The sequence below is a fragment of the Toxoplasma gondii genome, chromosome XII (genome assembly GCF_000006565.2).
Source record: "Toxoplasma gondii ME49 chromosome XII, whole genome shotgun sequence".
Taxonomy (NCBI): Eukaryota; Apicomplexa; class Conoidasida; order Eucoccidiorida; family Sarcocystidae; genus Toxoplasma; species Toxoplasma gondii.
Window position 1 is genome coordinate 5,930,141 of NC_031480.1, and position 16,676 is coordinate 5,946,816.

General features: G+C 49.9%; 4 protein-coding genes across 4 annotated transcripts; all 4 read right to left on the minus strand.

Annotated features, from left to right (window-relative positions):
* Positions 1–55: 55 nt before the first annotated feature.
* Positions 56–3,285, minus strand: TGME49_278700 (hypothetical protein). Its single transcript, XM_002370532.2, has 2 exons — positions 1,996–3,285; positions 56–1,870 (listed from the first exon to the last, which is right to left on the minus strand). Exons 1-2 carry the CDS (start codon positions 2,776–2,778, stop codon positions 1,310–1,312), a joined length of 1,344 nt encoding a protein of 447 aa, XP_002370573.1. The 5' UTR covers positions 2,779–3,285; the 3' UTR covers positions 56–1,309.
* An 805-nt stretch (positions 3,286–4,090) lies between these two features.
* Positions 4,091–6,332, minus strand: TGME49_278690 (cpw-wpc domain-containing protein). The gene is made up of 15 exons (XM_018781816.1): positions 6,119–6,332; positions 6,047–6,056; positions 5,925–5,987; positions 5,807–5,866; positions 5,690–5,750; positions 5,590–5,629; positions 5,511–5,528; positions 5,407–5,456; positions 5,320–5,353; positions 5,166–5,254; positions 5,029–5,105; positions 4,910–4,974; positions 4,841–4,854; positions 4,689–4,789; positions 4,091–4,631 (listed from the first exon to the last, which is right to left on the minus strand). Exons 1-15 carry the CDS (start codon positions 6,295–6,297, stop codon positions 4,590–4,592), a joined length of 903 nt encoding a protein of 300 aa, XP_018635119.1. The 5' UTR covers positions 6,298–6,332; the 3' UTR covers positions 4,091–4,589.
* Positions 6,333–6,781: 449 nt separating this feature from the next.
* Positions 6,782–10,353, minus strand: TGME49_278680 (hypothetical protein). Its single transcript, XM_018781815.1, has 8 exons — positions 9,111–10,353; positions 8,980–9,036; positions 8,717–8,854; positions 8,380–8,508; positions 7,970–8,095; positions 7,520–7,648; positions 7,351–7,413; positions 6,782–7,198 (listed from the first exon to the last, which is right to left on the minus strand). Exons 1-8 carry the CDS (start codon positions 9,217–9,219, stop codon positions 7,095–7,097), a joined length of 855 nt encoding a protein of 284 aa, XP_018635120.1. The 5' UTR covers positions 9,220–10,353; the 3' UTR covers positions 6,782–7,094.
* Positions 10,354–11,106: 753 nt separating this feature from the next.
* Positions 11,107–15,036, minus strand: TGME49_278670 (ubiquitin-conjugating enzyme subfamily protein). Its single transcript, XM_018781814.1, has 6 exons — positions 14,466–15,036; positions 13,788–13,952; positions 13,276–13,413; positions 12,718–12,828; positions 12,303–12,464; positions 11,107–11,695 (listed from the first exon to the last, which is right to left on the minus strand). Exons 1-6 carry the CDS (start codon positions 14,610–14,612, stop codon positions 11,402–11,404), a joined length of 1,017 nt encoding a protein of 338 aa, XP_018635121.1. The 5' UTR covers positions 14,613–15,036; the 3' UTR covers positions 11,107–11,401.
* Positions 15,037–16,676: the final 1,640 nt, after the last annotated feature.

Consider the following 16,676-nt stretch of genomic DNA (forward strand, 5'->3'; position numbering starts at 1 on the left):
AGTAGACAGAGAACCACCTTTGGTCCTAGAGAAACACGACCATTTCCCTAGTTTCCCTGTTTTGAGCTTGTGAACTCCGCAGATGAGTGACACTGACTCCGACGACCGGGACGATTCATTCGATATTCCTGTACCAGAGATCGATACGTACATGAGTGACTACCACGCTGCCTCCGGATCTCCTGCCAACCCACCAGGAGACCTAAGCAGATCCCAGGATAAAAGAATTGAGATGTTCAGGCACGCGACTGAAAGCTTGGCAGGAGCGTGGGCGGGACAAAGAATTGCAAGGTTGCAACGGCTCATAGAAATAAACACAAAGCTTCCCCCCGAGCATAGAGTCCACCTTGCATGATGGTCGTTGTTCGAAGCAGTATGTGGCTACGGAATCATCTTCAGCATGCGCAGGCGTAGGGCAGGCCGATGTGCCCATCAGCGAGGTACAAGCTTCCGTGCAGAAAAAATCCTGCAGCTCCTTGGCTGACAGCTATGTGCGCGAGCTGCCACTCATCACTCGCCCAGCAATTTGACTCATCATAAAATAGTTTTGTTTCCTGATAAGAGGCTGCTTATTACCATGTGGAGTCATCGGCCAAGTAGGTGGTTCATACGAGAAAATCCTGATATTTCTACCTTAATTATCATCTTGGCTACGCTCTGCTAACACAGTAGAAATTGGATCCACCCACCCAAAACCGCAGTCCCCCAAAGCAAAAAGTGACTCCTGCTGTTGGTGTGCATGATAATTCGACTTGATGCCATGGCTCCTTCTGTTCCGTTCCCGACAATGGATACTCGCTGTTCGAAGAAATATGCATGTGAGACAGCGCCAGTAGATTCAGAGCAGTTTGGGAGTCAAAGGGTGAACCATGCATGACATCGCAGAGTACGAAAATGGCATGTACCAAGAATTGAACGAAAACTTCCCCAGTGTGAACCGCTGCTTCGGCGTTTCACGGTTTGTAGTGCGTTACGATACAATCGCACACAGAAATTACAAGGTCTGCATTGCTGCTAGAGGGAAATTACAGGGATTCTCCACTTCAAACCTGAATTAAAATAGCCATGGATACTGCTGGTTTTATATTTTGTACGCCTTCAGAGGCACGTTGGTCTATAGTCGACGCAGTTGCGCAAGGGAAGCCTTCCTCTGTGAACTGCAGCCGTGAACAGGATGTCGACGCCGGGAACAGATAGAAGGGAACTTAAGAAACAATCACCCAGACGGAAGTCAGTACGACAGGGGACAAGATGATGCAGAGTTTCCGTGAAAAATGAATAGATAAGCGGTGACAATATTCTGGCTGTCCTAGACCAAAAACCACGAGGAAAACTTCTCAGCTGGCGAGAACTTTCCTCCCACGTAAGCAACAGACCGAGGCTTCCCACCGAAAAACAGAAGCTCTCTGAAGCAGTCTTCCTTAACCTGATCCCTTTCGATGTGAAAATAAGAGTTCCGAAGGATCGAGCATGATCCGGCAACGAATTGCCTCAAAGAGAGAAATCCTGAGCTGCTGGCCGAGTTACGATTGCCACAGGGGGGTTCTGCTTCATTGTATTGAGCGTTTACGTAAAACATGGGATTGACCGGAGCTGGAACAGTAAGCAGCCCCAGAGGCCGAGTGGTTAATGGGAACCATTCTGACTCCGGTATGCGGACCGTATCCGCCGAACCATCCGCCACAGGAACATCCAAAACGACCACCGATGTGCTGTTTTCAAAGTCTTTCGAGTTGTCCTCCGGAGCACGTTCCTCCACCGTCCACCATCGTACGTTGATCTGGAGCGAGGCGAATTGGCCAGTCAAAGCTCCCGACTGGGAACTGAGAAAGATACGGCCGCCTCTGCCGCTGTTATAGACTTCCTCCAGCTGCAAAGACACGCAAAACAGAAAAGCCTGCCGATCTCATGCAAAAACCGTCAACTCTGGACGCAAAGATTAAAAGACTAAGTCCAGAGTAACAGACAACAAACCCCTCGAAATTCCGTGTTTACCTCAAGTCGTGCTTTTGAGTTGACCAGCCACTGTCGTAGCGCTGCTGGGGAGTATGCACGGTTGCCGTCGATGGCGTCCACCAACTTTACTTTTTGAAGCACGCCCTGCACCTTCGCCAGTTCCGCTCTGGGGAGAGCCACATCAAGCGATTTGTTCCAAAAAGCAGAGTCTTGAAAAAGGTACGAGCCAATAAGTGTGTCTCCCACAATCGCATGATCGATGTGGCTTGCTGACAGTGTCCTAGACACAATCTCCATGATGCACATGTTTGCTTCGTTTGTCTTGTAATTGACCTTCCGAGTTGTCAACGGAAGGGACGCGACCCATGCCTCTTGGAGCAATTCAGCTCTCTCGGGCGCTCCCCAGCTTGACAAGTCGTCGTCTCTGTACACCGACGGTAACGATGATGCGTCACACCGAAGTTCGTCCTCTTGACTTGGTGTGTAATAAACAGGAAGTCGTGCATTTTGGATATATACCAGCGCTGGAAATGTTATCTGGTTCCAAAAAATCAGAGACAGGCCAACAAAAGCGGTGATGCTGATGAGGGCTAGATGCTGCCAACGCTGCTTCATATGCACGCGCCTGAGCCGCAGCATGCGAAGAGCATGGTACCCTCGAGCTTGCTTATCTGATCCACCCAAAACCATCCGATACGTTCTTTTAGCTGGAGCATCCGGGTGCCTGTTATGGTCAGAGCATGCCATAAGCGGTACCTCCCCAACCGTCAGGGGCCGTGAAAAGCCCGGAGGGACAGACTCATTCTTCTGCTTCGGCTGCATGGGGCATACAGTGAGAAAATGGAAGGAGAGTCACCGCACTATTGTTTTGAACACCATCCCACGAAAAATTGCAAGTCGGGATGCCACTTCGCCCGTGCAAGTACGGACTGGACAGAGGAAGCGGAAAGGAGTAAACAAATGCTCGGTTGTGTGAGGTGACAATGGTTGTGGAAGGGGATACACGGAGAAGGAGAGCACGCATATGCTGAGGTACAGACGACGTCTATTATCTTGCAGACCCGAAATTGCAAGTCGGCAGGAGGCGTTCGTATCGCGTTGAATTACAAATATGAAACGGGAAAACAGACAAAAGCCAGCCAAAACCTCTCAAATGGAAGGAGAACTCCCGTTTGAAAGCCAGCGATTGGAGTTCTGCTACGAGAGCTAACTACCACACAGGCATCCTTGCGCAGCAATCTTCCTCGTCGTTGGTGATGCTAATTGTTCTCCTGAGCATGTGATACTGGAAAATTGAAGGTTGGCATGTTTGACCATGGACAGCAAGATACTTCCTTCCTTCCACCTGAAACAGCTTGGCAGGAAGTCAGCATCGATTCGCTAGTGGCGTGGCAGCGAGCCGCATGCGTCTGTTGGAGGGGACACGCCGCGCGCGCAGACCAACAGCATCGCAGTTGCTCGCCATGTGTGAGACCGTATCGCCATGTGTGAGACCGGATGACTAACAGTAGCACAGGCTAGTTTCTTTTTGCGTGCAGTTAAGTACAGGCACTGCGAAAAACAACTTTGTGTCTGTCGCCGCTTGAAGGAATGTTATAGCTTCATGTCATGTCTGATGCTGTGGAAGCGACTTTCTGGGTTGCCGCAATAACGACACCATTTATGTAATATGGTGACTTTTCAATGACAGTGTTCGGCGGAATTGAATTTAACCAAACAACAGATGCTTGGAGACATTGGACCGGTGTGCCAGCTACGTAGTGCGAGAGATGGGGATATAAAGTTGCGCATGGCGTGTGCTGTCCATTATGTTTTATGGGAGGTTTTCCATTCCTAACAGAAGGTTTTGTAATATACGATGCTAGATCCTCCCCTCAAATTCGTGGGGAGTGTCTGCGAACACGGCGTTTCGGTCGACGTCGCTGCTAAAAGGGTGTTGCCTGACAGCGTCTCTCCAAGTTTCCTCGGTGGAGCAGAACAGGGAAGAACAGTTATCAGAAATACTAATGCCACTTGCACCTGGAGTGACCTTGAAAGTTATGTTCCCCGCCAAGTGAGACGGCGTACACCTCACCATTGACGCTGGTCGATTACTTTGGTTTCGCGGCCGACTGCATCAGCAGCAAATGCTAGTAGTTATCTGTTACACAGCATAACCTGGAAAGCAGTGCCCATCTCTATGATAGCGCGCAACAAGGTACCAAGGAGACAGTTGGCTGAAATGAAATGCCTGTCTACGGATTCAATTTTTTCTCAGGATGAGCTGGCCTAGATGTCACTACGAGCGAATTGAGTCAGCTTAGCAGCTGCAGTGTCCGAAAGGTAGAATAGTTTCGATCTCGTTTCGATCTCGACCCGAGTTCAGCAGTATGTAGTCCAGGTCGTCCGGAGAAAACTGGAACTCGTACAAAAATGTAGCTCTGCCACACGATGTGACTCTGCAGAAACATTCCGTCAATCACAGTATATGCGTGCATTTGTTTCTAGAATAACATAAGCTTCTTCAGATTTCATTGTCAGGATCTGGCCCGTCTGTCTGTAAGTGACTGCCTCGACGTTGTCAGATAAGCAGATTTACTTATGGATTTCTATCTTAACGACAAAACACCAGAAGTTCCTACCGCATTTAACAGCTACAAAGAAATTGGTTTGATGACAGAATGAATAACGCCCTCCTGTTGTCCGATTGTTTCATACCGTCCAGTCGAGTCAAGAAAGAAAGTCCTTCTTACTTCGGATACAGGCCCCTCCACACCAACATTCTTCGGAACAGCAGCCAGCGATCTCCTGGCTGCACGCTTGGATACGTTGATAACTGGCCACTCAGCATCACCTACAGTCAATTCATGTAACGTGACCTTCGCGTCTAGAATTATCTCATTACATGTCTTCGCCCAACTGACACGGAGAGATGAAGGGCAACGGCAACGGCAAAGAGCATCACTTTACTCACATTGCCTTTCTCTCGGTAGAAAAGTTTGCGAAATCCACGGCAGGACTACAGTTACCTGCGTAATTCTGCAAGGAAGCCTGTTGGGGTGGCTCAACAGAAAAACACAAAAAGAGTCCTACGTCTGGAGCTATGCAGAGATGTCCTCCGATGTTCGCCCAGTTGGTCGGACATGCTGAGCTGAAGTCCCTTGAAGGCGCTGGAAACAGAAACGCCGTGTGCGGCTATGAATTCACCCTAAATGTAGGGAAAAGTGTACCGGATCTGCACGGCCAAGCCGCTTGGCATTTCCAAGCAAAGTCTTCTTTCTGCAAAACCGAGCTGTCTTTGAAGTTCGAAGCGCGGCAGCTGGAGTCACATCCATCAAAAGATGTACAGCATGCGGAATTGCTTTGTTTGAGTTTGCTTCTTACGGTCCACCGTATTCCACAGGAGGTAAACATAGTCCTTCAGCGCCGATCAGGAAGTGTTGGCTATCACACACTATTCAGGACTCTTACCGTCTTCTGTTTCAGTCCAATCAACAGGGCAAGTTGTCGTGTAGTCTCGCCTGAAGCCCTGCGTAAAGTGGTAGTGTCACCAAGCATCTGCCATCCGTCCTGACCTGCACTGCCCGATGTACCTAGAGGACAAATTTTGATTGACAACGTCATCACCCAACACGTAGGTGACAATTTTCTAACCAATATTTCTTGAGCCGCTCCTCAGCAATATGCAGCAACTCTGAGCATCGGTGTTTCATACTATTATGCTGTGTTGGAACGGTAAAAGTGAGTGTTTCACCTTGATCGAGATCACGACTTCTATTATCTTGCATCATCTGCGCTACAGCCTTTTTTTCCGCCTAAGAGAGCATTCGTTTTGGAGGGCAAGATACGATATTTCCCGTAGATAACATACGTTGGTTATTGCATCGTTGATAAACTGTTCGAGCTGGGGCGGGAAGCCAGTGCCTGCCTCCTGAAAACGCCAGTGAGTTAGGTTCCCAGCAACCGTGAATATGGTACGAAAAACTCACCTGAAGCTCCGACGATTGGGGGGCTTTTACGCCCAGGAGTTGCGTGAGGAGACTCATTAGTAACTGCAAGCGTCAGTGAATGAAAAACTGTCTCGTTGATAGGATAGTCAGACGACGTTCACCGAGAGTAGTCTGTTGGTAAAAACACGTTAGGTCAGGCTGAATAGAATCAGCAGCCCTCGCATCACCCTTACCCCACTACGGGACTGGCACCTGCCCCTGATTGAGTAAATCGCAGAGGCGCTGCATGTTCTACTGTGGAGGCGTGATCGACAGAGGAAGGACCTCTACCAATCCGCTGCGGCACAAAAGTGCAGACTGCCCTGCCCCAGAGGGCGCAGAACATGACGCCGACGAGAATTGTTGGATTCATTGGTATCAGCTAAGCAAGGAAGACCTGTGTAAGACGAAGGTCTTCAGAGAGGGTCACACTTGTGCGGTTTCAGTACTTCTGAAGATGAGGAACTGTGGTGTAACTACACAGCTGTATGTGCACAATTCATGCACACCTGTCAGCCGCTACGTCTCCGACGTCAATAAGATACTTTGGCACATGACACGACAGACCGGAAGTACTATTTTTGGTAACTTGACTTCGTGAGTGAATACTGGCTCGGTCACTGCCCCAGCAGTACCCGCCATTCGATTGGTATGTGCTCCCAGTGGACTGAAACATCGTGCTGATGTTTCCGAACTAGTGTCGTGTAAGACATATATAAAATAAAGCACGAGATATGCTTCCATTTACGGCTATATCCATCAGGCGTTATCATGGAGCTGTGTCAGGGACTTAGATTTGGTGCACACGAACAGGATCTCGTCCTGGCGGTAGTTGGACGACATCGGGATAATCGGTTTGTACGCGTCCTAAAGAGCCTGCTTTCCGGCTGGTGGCTGCACCTGTTCAGGTGTCCACGTGCAGTGGCAGCGAGTTGGAGAAACGCGAGTACAACATGACATTCGCGCACGGACTGACGATGTTCAGCTGATGGCATTACTGGCCACGATTGGTTCTGTCATATCTGGGGCATGTTTTAGCCTGACGCACGACATACACAGCGATGGATGTGAGCGGTCGCAGACAGGATGCCAAACCGGGCACCCACAGTGACGTTATTCATACGCAAGAAACCCCAGTCAGTTTATATGAGCGTCACCGGTGCTCGCAAATTATTTTCTGCAGAGAGGATGATTTGGCTGAAGGTGGCACCACTCCTGTGCTCCTGCATCCATGGGGGTTTTGAGATCGTCGTCAGCGGTTTCGCTAAAACTATCTGCGAAGAAAAAACATCAACAGAAGGCATCCGCACCGGAGACTGGAGTGTACTGTTTATCAGGAAAGTGGAATTCATTAAGAACATAGATGGCGCAACTGCAGAGAGACGAGTTGACACAACTTCTGTAAGGCCACGTGGTTCGTCCTTACCTAGGCGCTGTGTGCCGCTTTGCTGTGGACCGGCATCGTAAATACTTTTGATAGAAGGCTGACCTGCATCACGCGACAGCGGGCACCGGAAGTAACATCGAGATCACTGAGGTGTAATGTGGATGCACATGAGTCGTACTGGTGATGTTCTAACTCGGATATTACTTACGTGACAGAGCATACACTTCGTCATCCGAACAAGGTTTTAGCTGCGATATGCTTCTGATTTTTTTCCAAACAGCATCTTCTGTTTTCTCCACCTTGGACAATCTGAGGTACTCCGCGAGGTTTTCTATATCTGTATCCATTCACAACATAAGCGCCATCGTGTTAGCAGTCCCGCTGGGTCCCAATGAGTTCCATGTCCGTAGTCTGTTGAGTGACCACAAAATGTGTCCTACCTCGCTGATTCAGAGAAGGGCATTTGTCCGACTGGGGGAAGCTCTCTTGTGACTGTTGTGTCGTAAAAACCTGTTGTACAATTGGGTCGTCTGCAAGACCAGTGAACATTATGTGCAACACAACACGCCTACACGGTGTAGATACCTGTGTGCAAACGTCCTTGATGACTCTTCACTTGTATCCTCAGCAAATGTGACAAGGAAAAGGTGAATCTCACCAACGATCGAGGCGAGGGAGGAAGCGCTGCACTCCTTGAATTCGGAATCTTCTTGGAGGAACAGAATGGCAGCCTGACGATTGCCGATGTTTTTTTCTTTTAAGCGGTTGGCAATCACCAACAGGTCTGAATAGACACCAAGGCCCATATGGACAAATACCTCTTCTTTCCTGCAAGGAAGTGACTGCTTTAATATCACACGTAGGACGAGGATGAATACTTACCACCTAAACTTGTGTCGGGACAAGAGGAGGGGGTGCGTGATAGTAACTCGGGGACCCCTTGCATGTTTACCACTGGCTGATTCTCCGATGTTGAGACTGTGTATGGGGGGGTAGAAAAACTCTGAACAAGTGGACCGCCAGGGAAGGTGCCAGGGACAGGTAGTGTAGTCATTGCCGAACCTGCACCTGGCATCACAGGCACGATTGGCGAGGTCCCCCCGAAGGTTGCTGCAAGACCATTCGATGCGGAATAATTGGCCGAGTAAACAGCCTGGCTAGCCATCCCGCCAAGGACAGTTGTCGGAAACATGACACCTGGGAAATACACGCAGGAATCGAGACAGCAACATATTTCTGAACCTTCGGTGCCAGCAGTGGCATGTACAGCGGAAGCAAAATGGGTACGAAGTAGACAGACACCACCACCGTCTAGTAGTTTCCACCAACACTTTTTTCCTCATTTCCCTCAAGTCAAGGCCACCGAAGGCTATGTCGTTCCACATGCTACGCGCCCATGCCGCACCTGTGTTCGTCGGCAGCAGTGTCACTCCTGGAGGCCTGGTATAGAACCCTGGAACTTTGCCAACATAGCCAGGCTGTGGAAGAGGCACTCCGTAGCTGCCTTGGAATCCATATCGTCCGTAACCGAAGCCATATGGCCCTGCAACCAGACAAGGAACGAGGCGCAAAGTATTCCTTCAGGCACACAACGGAACACGGCACATGAGATATGGTGTCTACACTGTTGCTGCACACCAGCTCTCAACGTCCACCTCAAAGTCTCACCGTCGAGCCGCCGAAGCCTTGGAACCGCGGTTCTCAAGCTGTTTTCAGCTGGATTACCTGATGACATCAGAGGATACACCTGGCTAGCAAAATGAGAGATGGGTCCGCTGGTACAATGGGTCGAGTCTCACCTTTCGCAGCGTCGCAGTACCGCAGAAACTGAATGGCTAGCATCCCAAACCATAATCGATGCCACAGAACAAACATTGTGCTTAAGAAAGAAAACAACTCTTTGGTCATCTTCCACTCAGCTCACAATTCAAGAGAACAGACCACTACCGTGACAGCGTTCACATCAACTGGGACTAGATTTTCTGTCCCGCCGCAACGCCTAGATAGAAGTGTTTGAATGAGGCTGTGTTAGTGGTAGACGCGACTCGGTCTACCAATGGGTTGCGCTGTTCCTGCACTCGTATCGACGACCTTTAGCATGGTGCTAGCCGTGTTCCCAGTTGCAGACATGTTTGCTGTAGACCCATGACCGTCATTTATCCTTACCACCTACAACACCTTTCCTCTGTTTTGCATATAGTCTCCGGAGGCATTAAACTCCTTAAACTACCGTCTTTCCTCAAGCTTGAGCTGGACTAAAGCCCAATGTGACCGACAGCTAGGGGTCCCCTGTGCAGACGTGGCCTCTTCACTCTCTCATACGCATTGAAGAGAGGTCGAGAGCTTTCAAGTTTTATACAAAAGGGAAGCGATATCATTCGAGAAGGCATGTTTTCGATACAGGTGTTCTGAAGAGTGGCACTGAAAATGGCGATTACCTTGGCTAGCAGGCCTGTGGCGCCCAGGCATGCGGCAAACTGCGAAAAACGTGCTTTCCTCAGGTTTCGGCACAGGATTATAAAACAATCCCCGCACTCGCGCTGGCAAAATAAGCAAGTTCTCCAGTGACTGCTTCAGTATCGTGCCACACACGTAGAGCTGGGGCAATGGATGCATTGTGCAACATATCGTTCGTCGGCACTGCCCCTCACATGATATCCTCTCTGTGTCATCCCGCGAGGTTCTTTCGCGGGATTCATCTATATTCCTCGCGTTGCCAGCATATACACGATTGTCGGATTACGGGTTTGCAAGAGTGACTGCAATATCGATGTGATTGACTATCAAACTCGGAGCTCGATGTGCCTCGAGCAGAGTATGCATTCCCCTCCTGTTGTTAGTGTCGTCTCACTAATTGCAAGACGGACGCCTCTATATAGCCGACCGTTATTAATGGTGGCGACATTGGTTGTTAGGCAGCTACTTGTTCGAGGTATCAGGGAAACCCAGTGGCATGCATCCCTGGCCATGAGCAAGTATTGGTCAGTAGCTTGAATAAAATAACCGCACAAAGTTTCTATCGAGCGTGACGACTGGTTTTACGCTTCTCCCATCTACAGCACGAAGAAACAACACTGTGTGAACGAAGATACACTTTGTTCGGGCAGTTCCAGTTGACGCGGTATCTCACCACGCCATGAAGACAGTAGACTAGAAACCTTAATCAGTCGCCTGCGCTTCCTCAACATCCATGTTGGGGCGCCCAAGCCATGAACCTCGTTTGCTACACACAGGAGACTCCACCAGATGCTGCACACTTCTTCGCCTGTGAACTCTGATGTGCAAGTGGAGAACAAATCAATTAGTTGGGGCGGCTGATGTCTCCGCGTCGACTTCCTCTATCATGCTACCTTCCTGTGACAGTTTCATGTTACATTCCGTTCTGACCTGACGGGTCACCAAACGGGTTGGAACCCTGAACTGGATAGAACGCTCCGCTCTTTATCTCGGTTGAAAATGTGGGTAGTGGATATCACCGGGGGAATGTCACATAAAGTTTCAATGAGTCCCATCGTATTGGTGGCTGGTCCAGCTTCAACACGTGATGCAGTTGGGGTTGAAATACCATCCACACAGTCTTTTAGGCTACTGCGGCCAAAACGAAAATGGTTCGACTGACCGCATCTACACAGGGTGTTCGGCTAACCAGCTGTGGTTCGTACAGAAGTTTCTGGTTAAAACTACCGCACTTCTGTCGATCCAAATGGGTGCATCCTAGGAAACCAAACGCGAGTGAAATTGCTTGACAAAAAACATCGCCTCTCTCTTTATCCAGAAAGGTTCCTCTCCTATTTAGAGCCTTCCAACCACAGAATCACTACGCTCCAGTTCATGTTTCAGTCTCTCACGGTTTATTTCACTTTAGCAAGAATGACGGGCTGCTGATGGCAGACCAATTACACCTTGATATGAATCCAACATTCAAACGAGTACTTTTCTCCCTCCACCCGAAATTAAAATGTCCGCATTATCCCTTGGGGAAGCTGGAGAACAGAATCCTTTGGATTATCGCCTGATTCACAAGTCGCTTGCAGAAAAGAAGACAACAGCTGTGAAGTGGACCCCACCAACTGTTAGACTCATCGCAATCTCAGAGTTTTCCTCCAGCCCCTGAGCTCCCATACATAGTCACCTTGGGGGGATTCACAAATAGATCCGCAAGCAGAACCACAGAGGCCAGAACGAGGAGAAGCAACACCAAATCAGCTGCTGCCACGATGAACTCTCCCCTCGTGAAAGGGGTTTGCAGAAGCTGCGCCATCAACGTCCGGTGGCCTCTCTGAGGACGCCTCCGGTGGCGCGGAGGATCTTCTCGTGGAGCCGAAGTTCTGGGAGGCCGAGTGGACTCCGCATTTCCGGCGGAGGAGACAAAAGCAGCATCCACCTGTGCGAAAAACCGTCACTTCAATGAAAGTGTTATGAAATGTTTCATACGCCAAAACTATGTCCCATCTGTCAGTCTGTTCTATAGTGCGAATGCCACAAGTACTCTTAACGCCTAAACATTCATGGTATGAGGACGCAGCTGTCTTTGGAGCGTCGGCGTAACAAGCGACACTGGTATTGGTAGAGCTGGAAAGTCAGAAAGACGTCGTTTTCGATCCACTCCACAACTATGTATAAAACCTAGCACATCATGGCGCTCACGACAGCAAACGGCCGTGTTCTGCACTATGAATCCCCTACGCCAGGAAACCCCATTGAGTGTTGAGCAAGCCCGGCACCCTTCCGCACTGCGAAGAAAACAGACCACATCATAGATGAAGACAGACGATAGGCCGTCTTCATCTATGATGTGCTCTGTTTTCTTCGCAAGCACGAGAGTGGATTCTCTTGCAGTCACAATTCCATGAAGCCTCGCAAGTTGACTTAGGAGACGACGGCTGTCTTTTGCTCTCAGGGTACAGCGGAACGAGTCGGAGCCTTCCAATCTCATTCGGCTTTTCACCTTGTCGGTCTAACAACTGTCTCCAGGTATGAATTTGACTCACACTTCTCTCTTGTTGCCGCTGTTGGACAGCCGCAACCGCCGTTCCGCCCCGACGGGATGACTCAACTCGGCTGCCACTCTCGTCTGCCGCCTGAAGAGGTGCGGCTTGAGATTCCTGGTCTGTCCGCAGCTGCGCCTGCTGCCTTAGTGGTTCTGGAAGGTCCTAAAAAACGAAAAACCTGGGAAGAATCTCAACCCGGTCAATCGAATCTTCTACCCAGATACGGTAACTCCAGGTGAACGGCGAACTGATTTCTGTCAGGGGGATAGCGTCCATGTGACTACACGCTCTTCAACTTATTTAAGTATTTGGTTTGTTGTACTCTTGGTGCGCGGTCTTCGGTGCATGCTTGGCTGTCCATTGCAAAGAGCTATGGCTTGGAAAATCCGCCAGATGTGTTCTGTTTCAGGCTCACCGGAAGCGCGCTGGTTGGAGCAGCACACGCCGCCTCGACGAGTTCTTTATTCGACTTGCCACATGTCGGACAAAGCCAGTTGACAGACTCGAGTGCTAATTGCCGGCGTACCTGCTCTCGCACAAAAAAATGAAGAGTTAACAGAACAGGAACAAAAGACAGTTGCGCTTTCTGCGCACAAGGGTAAGGGGGCACATATGATCAAATGACGGATTCCCGGAACGTTTCAGCGCGAAAAACAAGGCACTGATGCCAGTGTAACAAGCAGGTCGCATACGCCAAGAACATTGTAGATCATAGCTGTAACAGTGATTCACCACCATCAGGCAACCATTCAGAAACTTGACGCTGCCGCTTCTTTGGCGATCTGCGGATGCCCTCGTTAAGCACAGAAGAACGGCTCAGAATGGATGCGCTCTAAACGCGATACATCACCTTGAGAACACAACTGGAATCTGATTCAACAGCTAACTTGAAATAATGATGTGCAGCAATGAAAATGTCTCCGCTTTTGTTGCCTGGCGTCGAATCGTCGTGGTCGATTTGAAAGCGTCTAACCTTTTCTGGTCTGTCGAGAGAATGAAGCGCCCCGCCTGCCGGCGTCGGGAAGAAGGCGCAGAGGGCATCTAGGAGGGTTCGGATGCCCCACGCTGGTTGCCAGAGCTCTGGGTGATAGCTACTGGCGCTCAGACAGACCTGAAAGCATGGGACATCCCTGAAACACCGTATTAGCACAGAAACCGAGTCTGCACGAATCAACCGAGGCGATAGTTTTGCCACTGCGACGACATGCTCCATGTTCAATCAACAGATGTGCTCTTCCACAAAAGGCCACCTTAAACTCGACTAACCTGAACGCGTGCCTCTACCCACGTCAGACCGTGTAGTTCCGCTCGGCCCGTTCTCCAGACGTGTGGGCTCAGTGGTAACTCGGAAAATTAGCCATTGTCATGAGTCTGTGTAATATACAACAATGACTAAGACGCTTGCGCGATGCTTAGTTAAAACCCTAGCCACAAGCCTTTGGGAGACATTCAGGCGTCTGCCAGACCCGTACCAGCTCAGCTCACCTTTTTCCCCACTTCAAAGCGGCCATTCTGGGTCAGCATGACCAAATTCGGTGGGGCAAAAGGATAGTTCTTCGGCAGCACGATGCGACCATGATACAAGCCTCCTTCAAAATGGGAATCCTGCGGACCTCGAAGAGTGAAGTGCCACTCATAGGGCTCCTCAATCTGTGGAAGAGAAACGGAAGAAGCCAGCATATAAAAAGTGCGCTGCAACATCACAAGCTGAAAAACACCGGTGTCCGAAAGTCTAAACGACTGTCTGGTCTTAACGATTTAGTATTATCTCTGCAGCAGGCGAAAGTTGACTGCTGGAAGCTCAAGCCTCTGATGATCGAGATTGCGTTGGTGTACACAATTAGGCAGATACCCAGGCACATGCATTAACCATCAGGAGAGCAACAACATGAGGGGGCGGCACGAACACACAGCCCATCATCTGCAGGAACTCTCGGAACTGATTTTCGAAGGTTGTCTCTTCTGCTTACAATTGTAGGTCCACCCAATAGGAGATCCTGTTATGGGGAGTCTATGATGTATACCTCGTGGCCAGTACCCGAGATCCCAAGCTTGGACCGGAGATTTTGAGCGTCTGTGGTTCAAGAAGCGCGGTTGATGTTTAGACTCGGGACAAGTTTTGCTGGAACTTTCTGCCTATTGATCAAACAAGGTGGCTCTTACCTGCAAAGGATTTGCGCACCAATGGGGAGACGGCGTCCGCTGGATCTCGCGAAACTCGCGCAGAATTCGTGCAATGCACTGTGCAGTCGCCGTGTAACCTAGGTTGGCGTTCGTCCCGGTCCGACCGGGATTGCTCACTCCCTGCATTGAGGCTAACGGTACAACTAGGCATGCAGTCTCTGATTTGTTCCAGCAATAGCAACGCGTTTGACACTGGTAACCCGTCAAAGCGTTGCATTACGAGACTCCATACCGCGCGGCAAGGCGAACGGTTCCACGGGACGTGCTGGACAGACTGCAGCAGGATTCACAGCAGTATCGGAAAAGAATTCGAGGACGACCACGACAGAAACAACTGTCTCAAATATACTCTTCGTCGGCTAAAAGCAACCAAGTGGAGAAAAAGTGTTCGTTCCGAAGACGACTTGTAGACACCAACGGGACGGCTGGTCAGAAGAATGTGCATGCCTCAGGGATAACACAGAATGACCGCGCAATCCACAGGCGGTCATTCCTCAGTATTGTGGTACCTAAATGATTCCTAGCCAAGGAAGCGAAGATCTTCTGAGATGACTTAAACAGCAACACGGCTTGTCAAGGTGGCAAAGGCTCTCCCCGGGCCACAGCTTCTGCAATCGCAGCGGTGGCTATCCACCGAAAAACTATGCATGCATGCGCAAGATTGGAAAAAATCTTTTTTCTTGAAGCTTAATGACGCTGACGGACTCATCCCAGGTATCGTTCAGGTCCACGCCTCCAGAAGGGGCTCATTCCATGTGGAAACGTTGCACACAATGAAAATTTGAAGTCAGGTACTCCCTCATTCGGACGACTACAGGACTGTGTCTAATGGTGTCGCTTGCCACTTCGTTCCTCCCATTGACCGAAGTTGCCTCTGTCTCAAGTCTTTGGTATGTGTTTTACCACCCACTGCCTTCGCGTTTGTTGATCGCTCCATAGACTCGTTTTCCGACGTGTTTGCTTTGGCGACCGCCGTGCAGCTTTATGCTGCTGGCTGCCGCGGCATACGTTGACTTGCCGACCTGTCCCCAAGAGGGCTTCCCGCGCAGGGGTAAACAGACGCGTTGGCGACGCCCATGACTCTAGTTTTGAATGTCTACTGACTTGCGTCAGGGAACGGCAACACTGAAAACCCAAGCAAACATGCAGTAGTAATACGACTGCCCGGTCGACGGCCCGGGCCACCCGTGAGTATTGCAGATTGTCTCAGGCACACATTCAGATGGCATAGGCCAAAGGCTATATGAACTGATATTTCAATGAAGGCATAGCAAAAGCCTGCAAAGTGCGCTCTTTTTTCGTACTTCGATCCACTAAATATCACGGTAAGCAGCTCTTGTGGCCAAGAACCGTACACTGTAGAGATCTACCTGCCAGGCGTTCATGTGTCCCAGGGTACTTCTGACCAACGGTGCATGCACAGGAACATTGCTAATCTGCCTTTTGCACATGATGTGCCAGCTCGTAACTCGCGTTCATGACTAATGTCTGAACAATGGGCATCGTGTGCAGGCTGAGCGATACATGCTCGTACCCCCGAAAACTCCGCACTGGGACATGCGCCACACCCCGCTTCCTCGGGCGCTGTGAAACACGGGTGGAGCATACCTTCTGCAGTAGCATGAATACCACCTTATTAGAGATTCGAAGACACTCTAGTTTAAGCCGTACGTCGGCGATGCATTAACTGCCGAACCGCACCGTGCATTCAGCGGCATACATTCGATAGTGGGCTGCTCAAGCTGGGTCCATCCGCGGGTCCACCGTTCAAAAAAAATCTTACGGTTCGTCAGCTGACTGGAACCTAGGCTTCAAGCTCCTCGAAAAATGAAAGACACCTCGACTCCGTTCCCAGCAGCAGTTACGTTTGTTGGTTCCTTCCATTGGAAACAATAAGCATGCCTGGGTCAATACTGGAGGCCCGGTGACACTTGGCAGTGAGTGTTCGGTTGTTACTTCAGTGTCTTGTTCTGCGGCAGTGTAGAATAAATGTTTACATTTCTCCTTCAATGTATTCGTTTCCGTTCTCACATCCCCATATACAGATAAAACGCACTTTTCATTTCTCTCTGAATCGGTAAGAAATACATTATCGCACTCTGGTGCACTGCTCTGTTTCGGATGGTCACGGAGAGCAACGGATGCAGAGAAACGTGCTCTTGAGAGTTCCTGCATCGTAGCACAGCTGCC

What these genes read in the sequence shown, in the direction of transcription:
- TGME49_278670 (XM_018781814.1), bottom strand. Translation starts at nt 14,612, where the DNA reads ATGCAGGGAGTGAGCAATCCCGGTCGGACCGGGACGAACGCCAACCTA. An exon ending in CTCTCGACAGACCAGAAAAG is followed by an intron (nt 12,829 to 13,275) that starts GTTAGACGCTTT and finishes GTGCGAGAGCAG; the next exon opens with GTACGCCGGCAATTAGCACT. An exon ending in CTCCAACCAGCGCGCTTCCG is followed by an intron (nt 12,465 to 12,717) that starts GTGAGCCTGAAA and finishes TTCGTTTTTTAG; the next exon opens with GACCTTCCAGAACCACTAAG.
- TGME49_278700 (XM_002370532.2), bottom strand. Translation starts at nt 2,778, where the DNA reads ATGCAGCCGAAGCAGAAGAATGAGTCTGTCCCTCCGGGCTTTTCACGG. An exon ending in ACTCAAAAGCACGACTTGAG is followed by an intron (nt 1,871 to 1,995) that starts GTAAACACGGAA and finishes GTGTCTTTGCAG; the next exon opens with CTGGAGGAAGTCTATAACAG.
- TGME49_278690 (XM_018781816.1), bottom strand. Translation starts at nt 6,297, where the DNA reads ATGAATCCAACAATTCTCGTCGGCGTCATGTTCTGCGCCCTCTGGGGC. An exon ending in GGCTTGGCCGTGCAGATCCG is followed by an intron (nt 5,106 to 5,165) that starts GTACACTTTTCC and finishes TTCTGTTTCCAG; the next exon opens with CGCCTTCAAGGGACTTCAGC. An exon ending in ATCTCTGCATAGCTCCAGAC is followed by an intron (nt 4,975 to 5,028) that starts GTAGGACTCTTT and finishes GCTTCCTTGCAG; the next exon opens with AATTACGCAGGTAACTGTAG.
- TGME49_278680 (XM_018781815.1), bottom strand. Translation starts at nt 9,219, where the DNA reads ATGACCAAAGAGTTGTTTTCTTTCTTAAGCACAATGTTTGTTCTGTGG. An exon ending in AAGGCTTCGGCGGCTCGACG is followed by an intron (nt 8,855 to 8,979) that starts GTGAGACTTTGA and finishes GTCTGGTTGCAG; the next exon opens with GGCCATATGGCTTCGGTTAC. An exon ending in AATCGTGCCTGTGATGCCAG is followed by an intron (nt 8,096 to 8,379) that starts GTGCAGGTTCGG and finishes GTGTCTATTCAG; the next exon opens with ACCTGTTGGTGATTGCCAAC.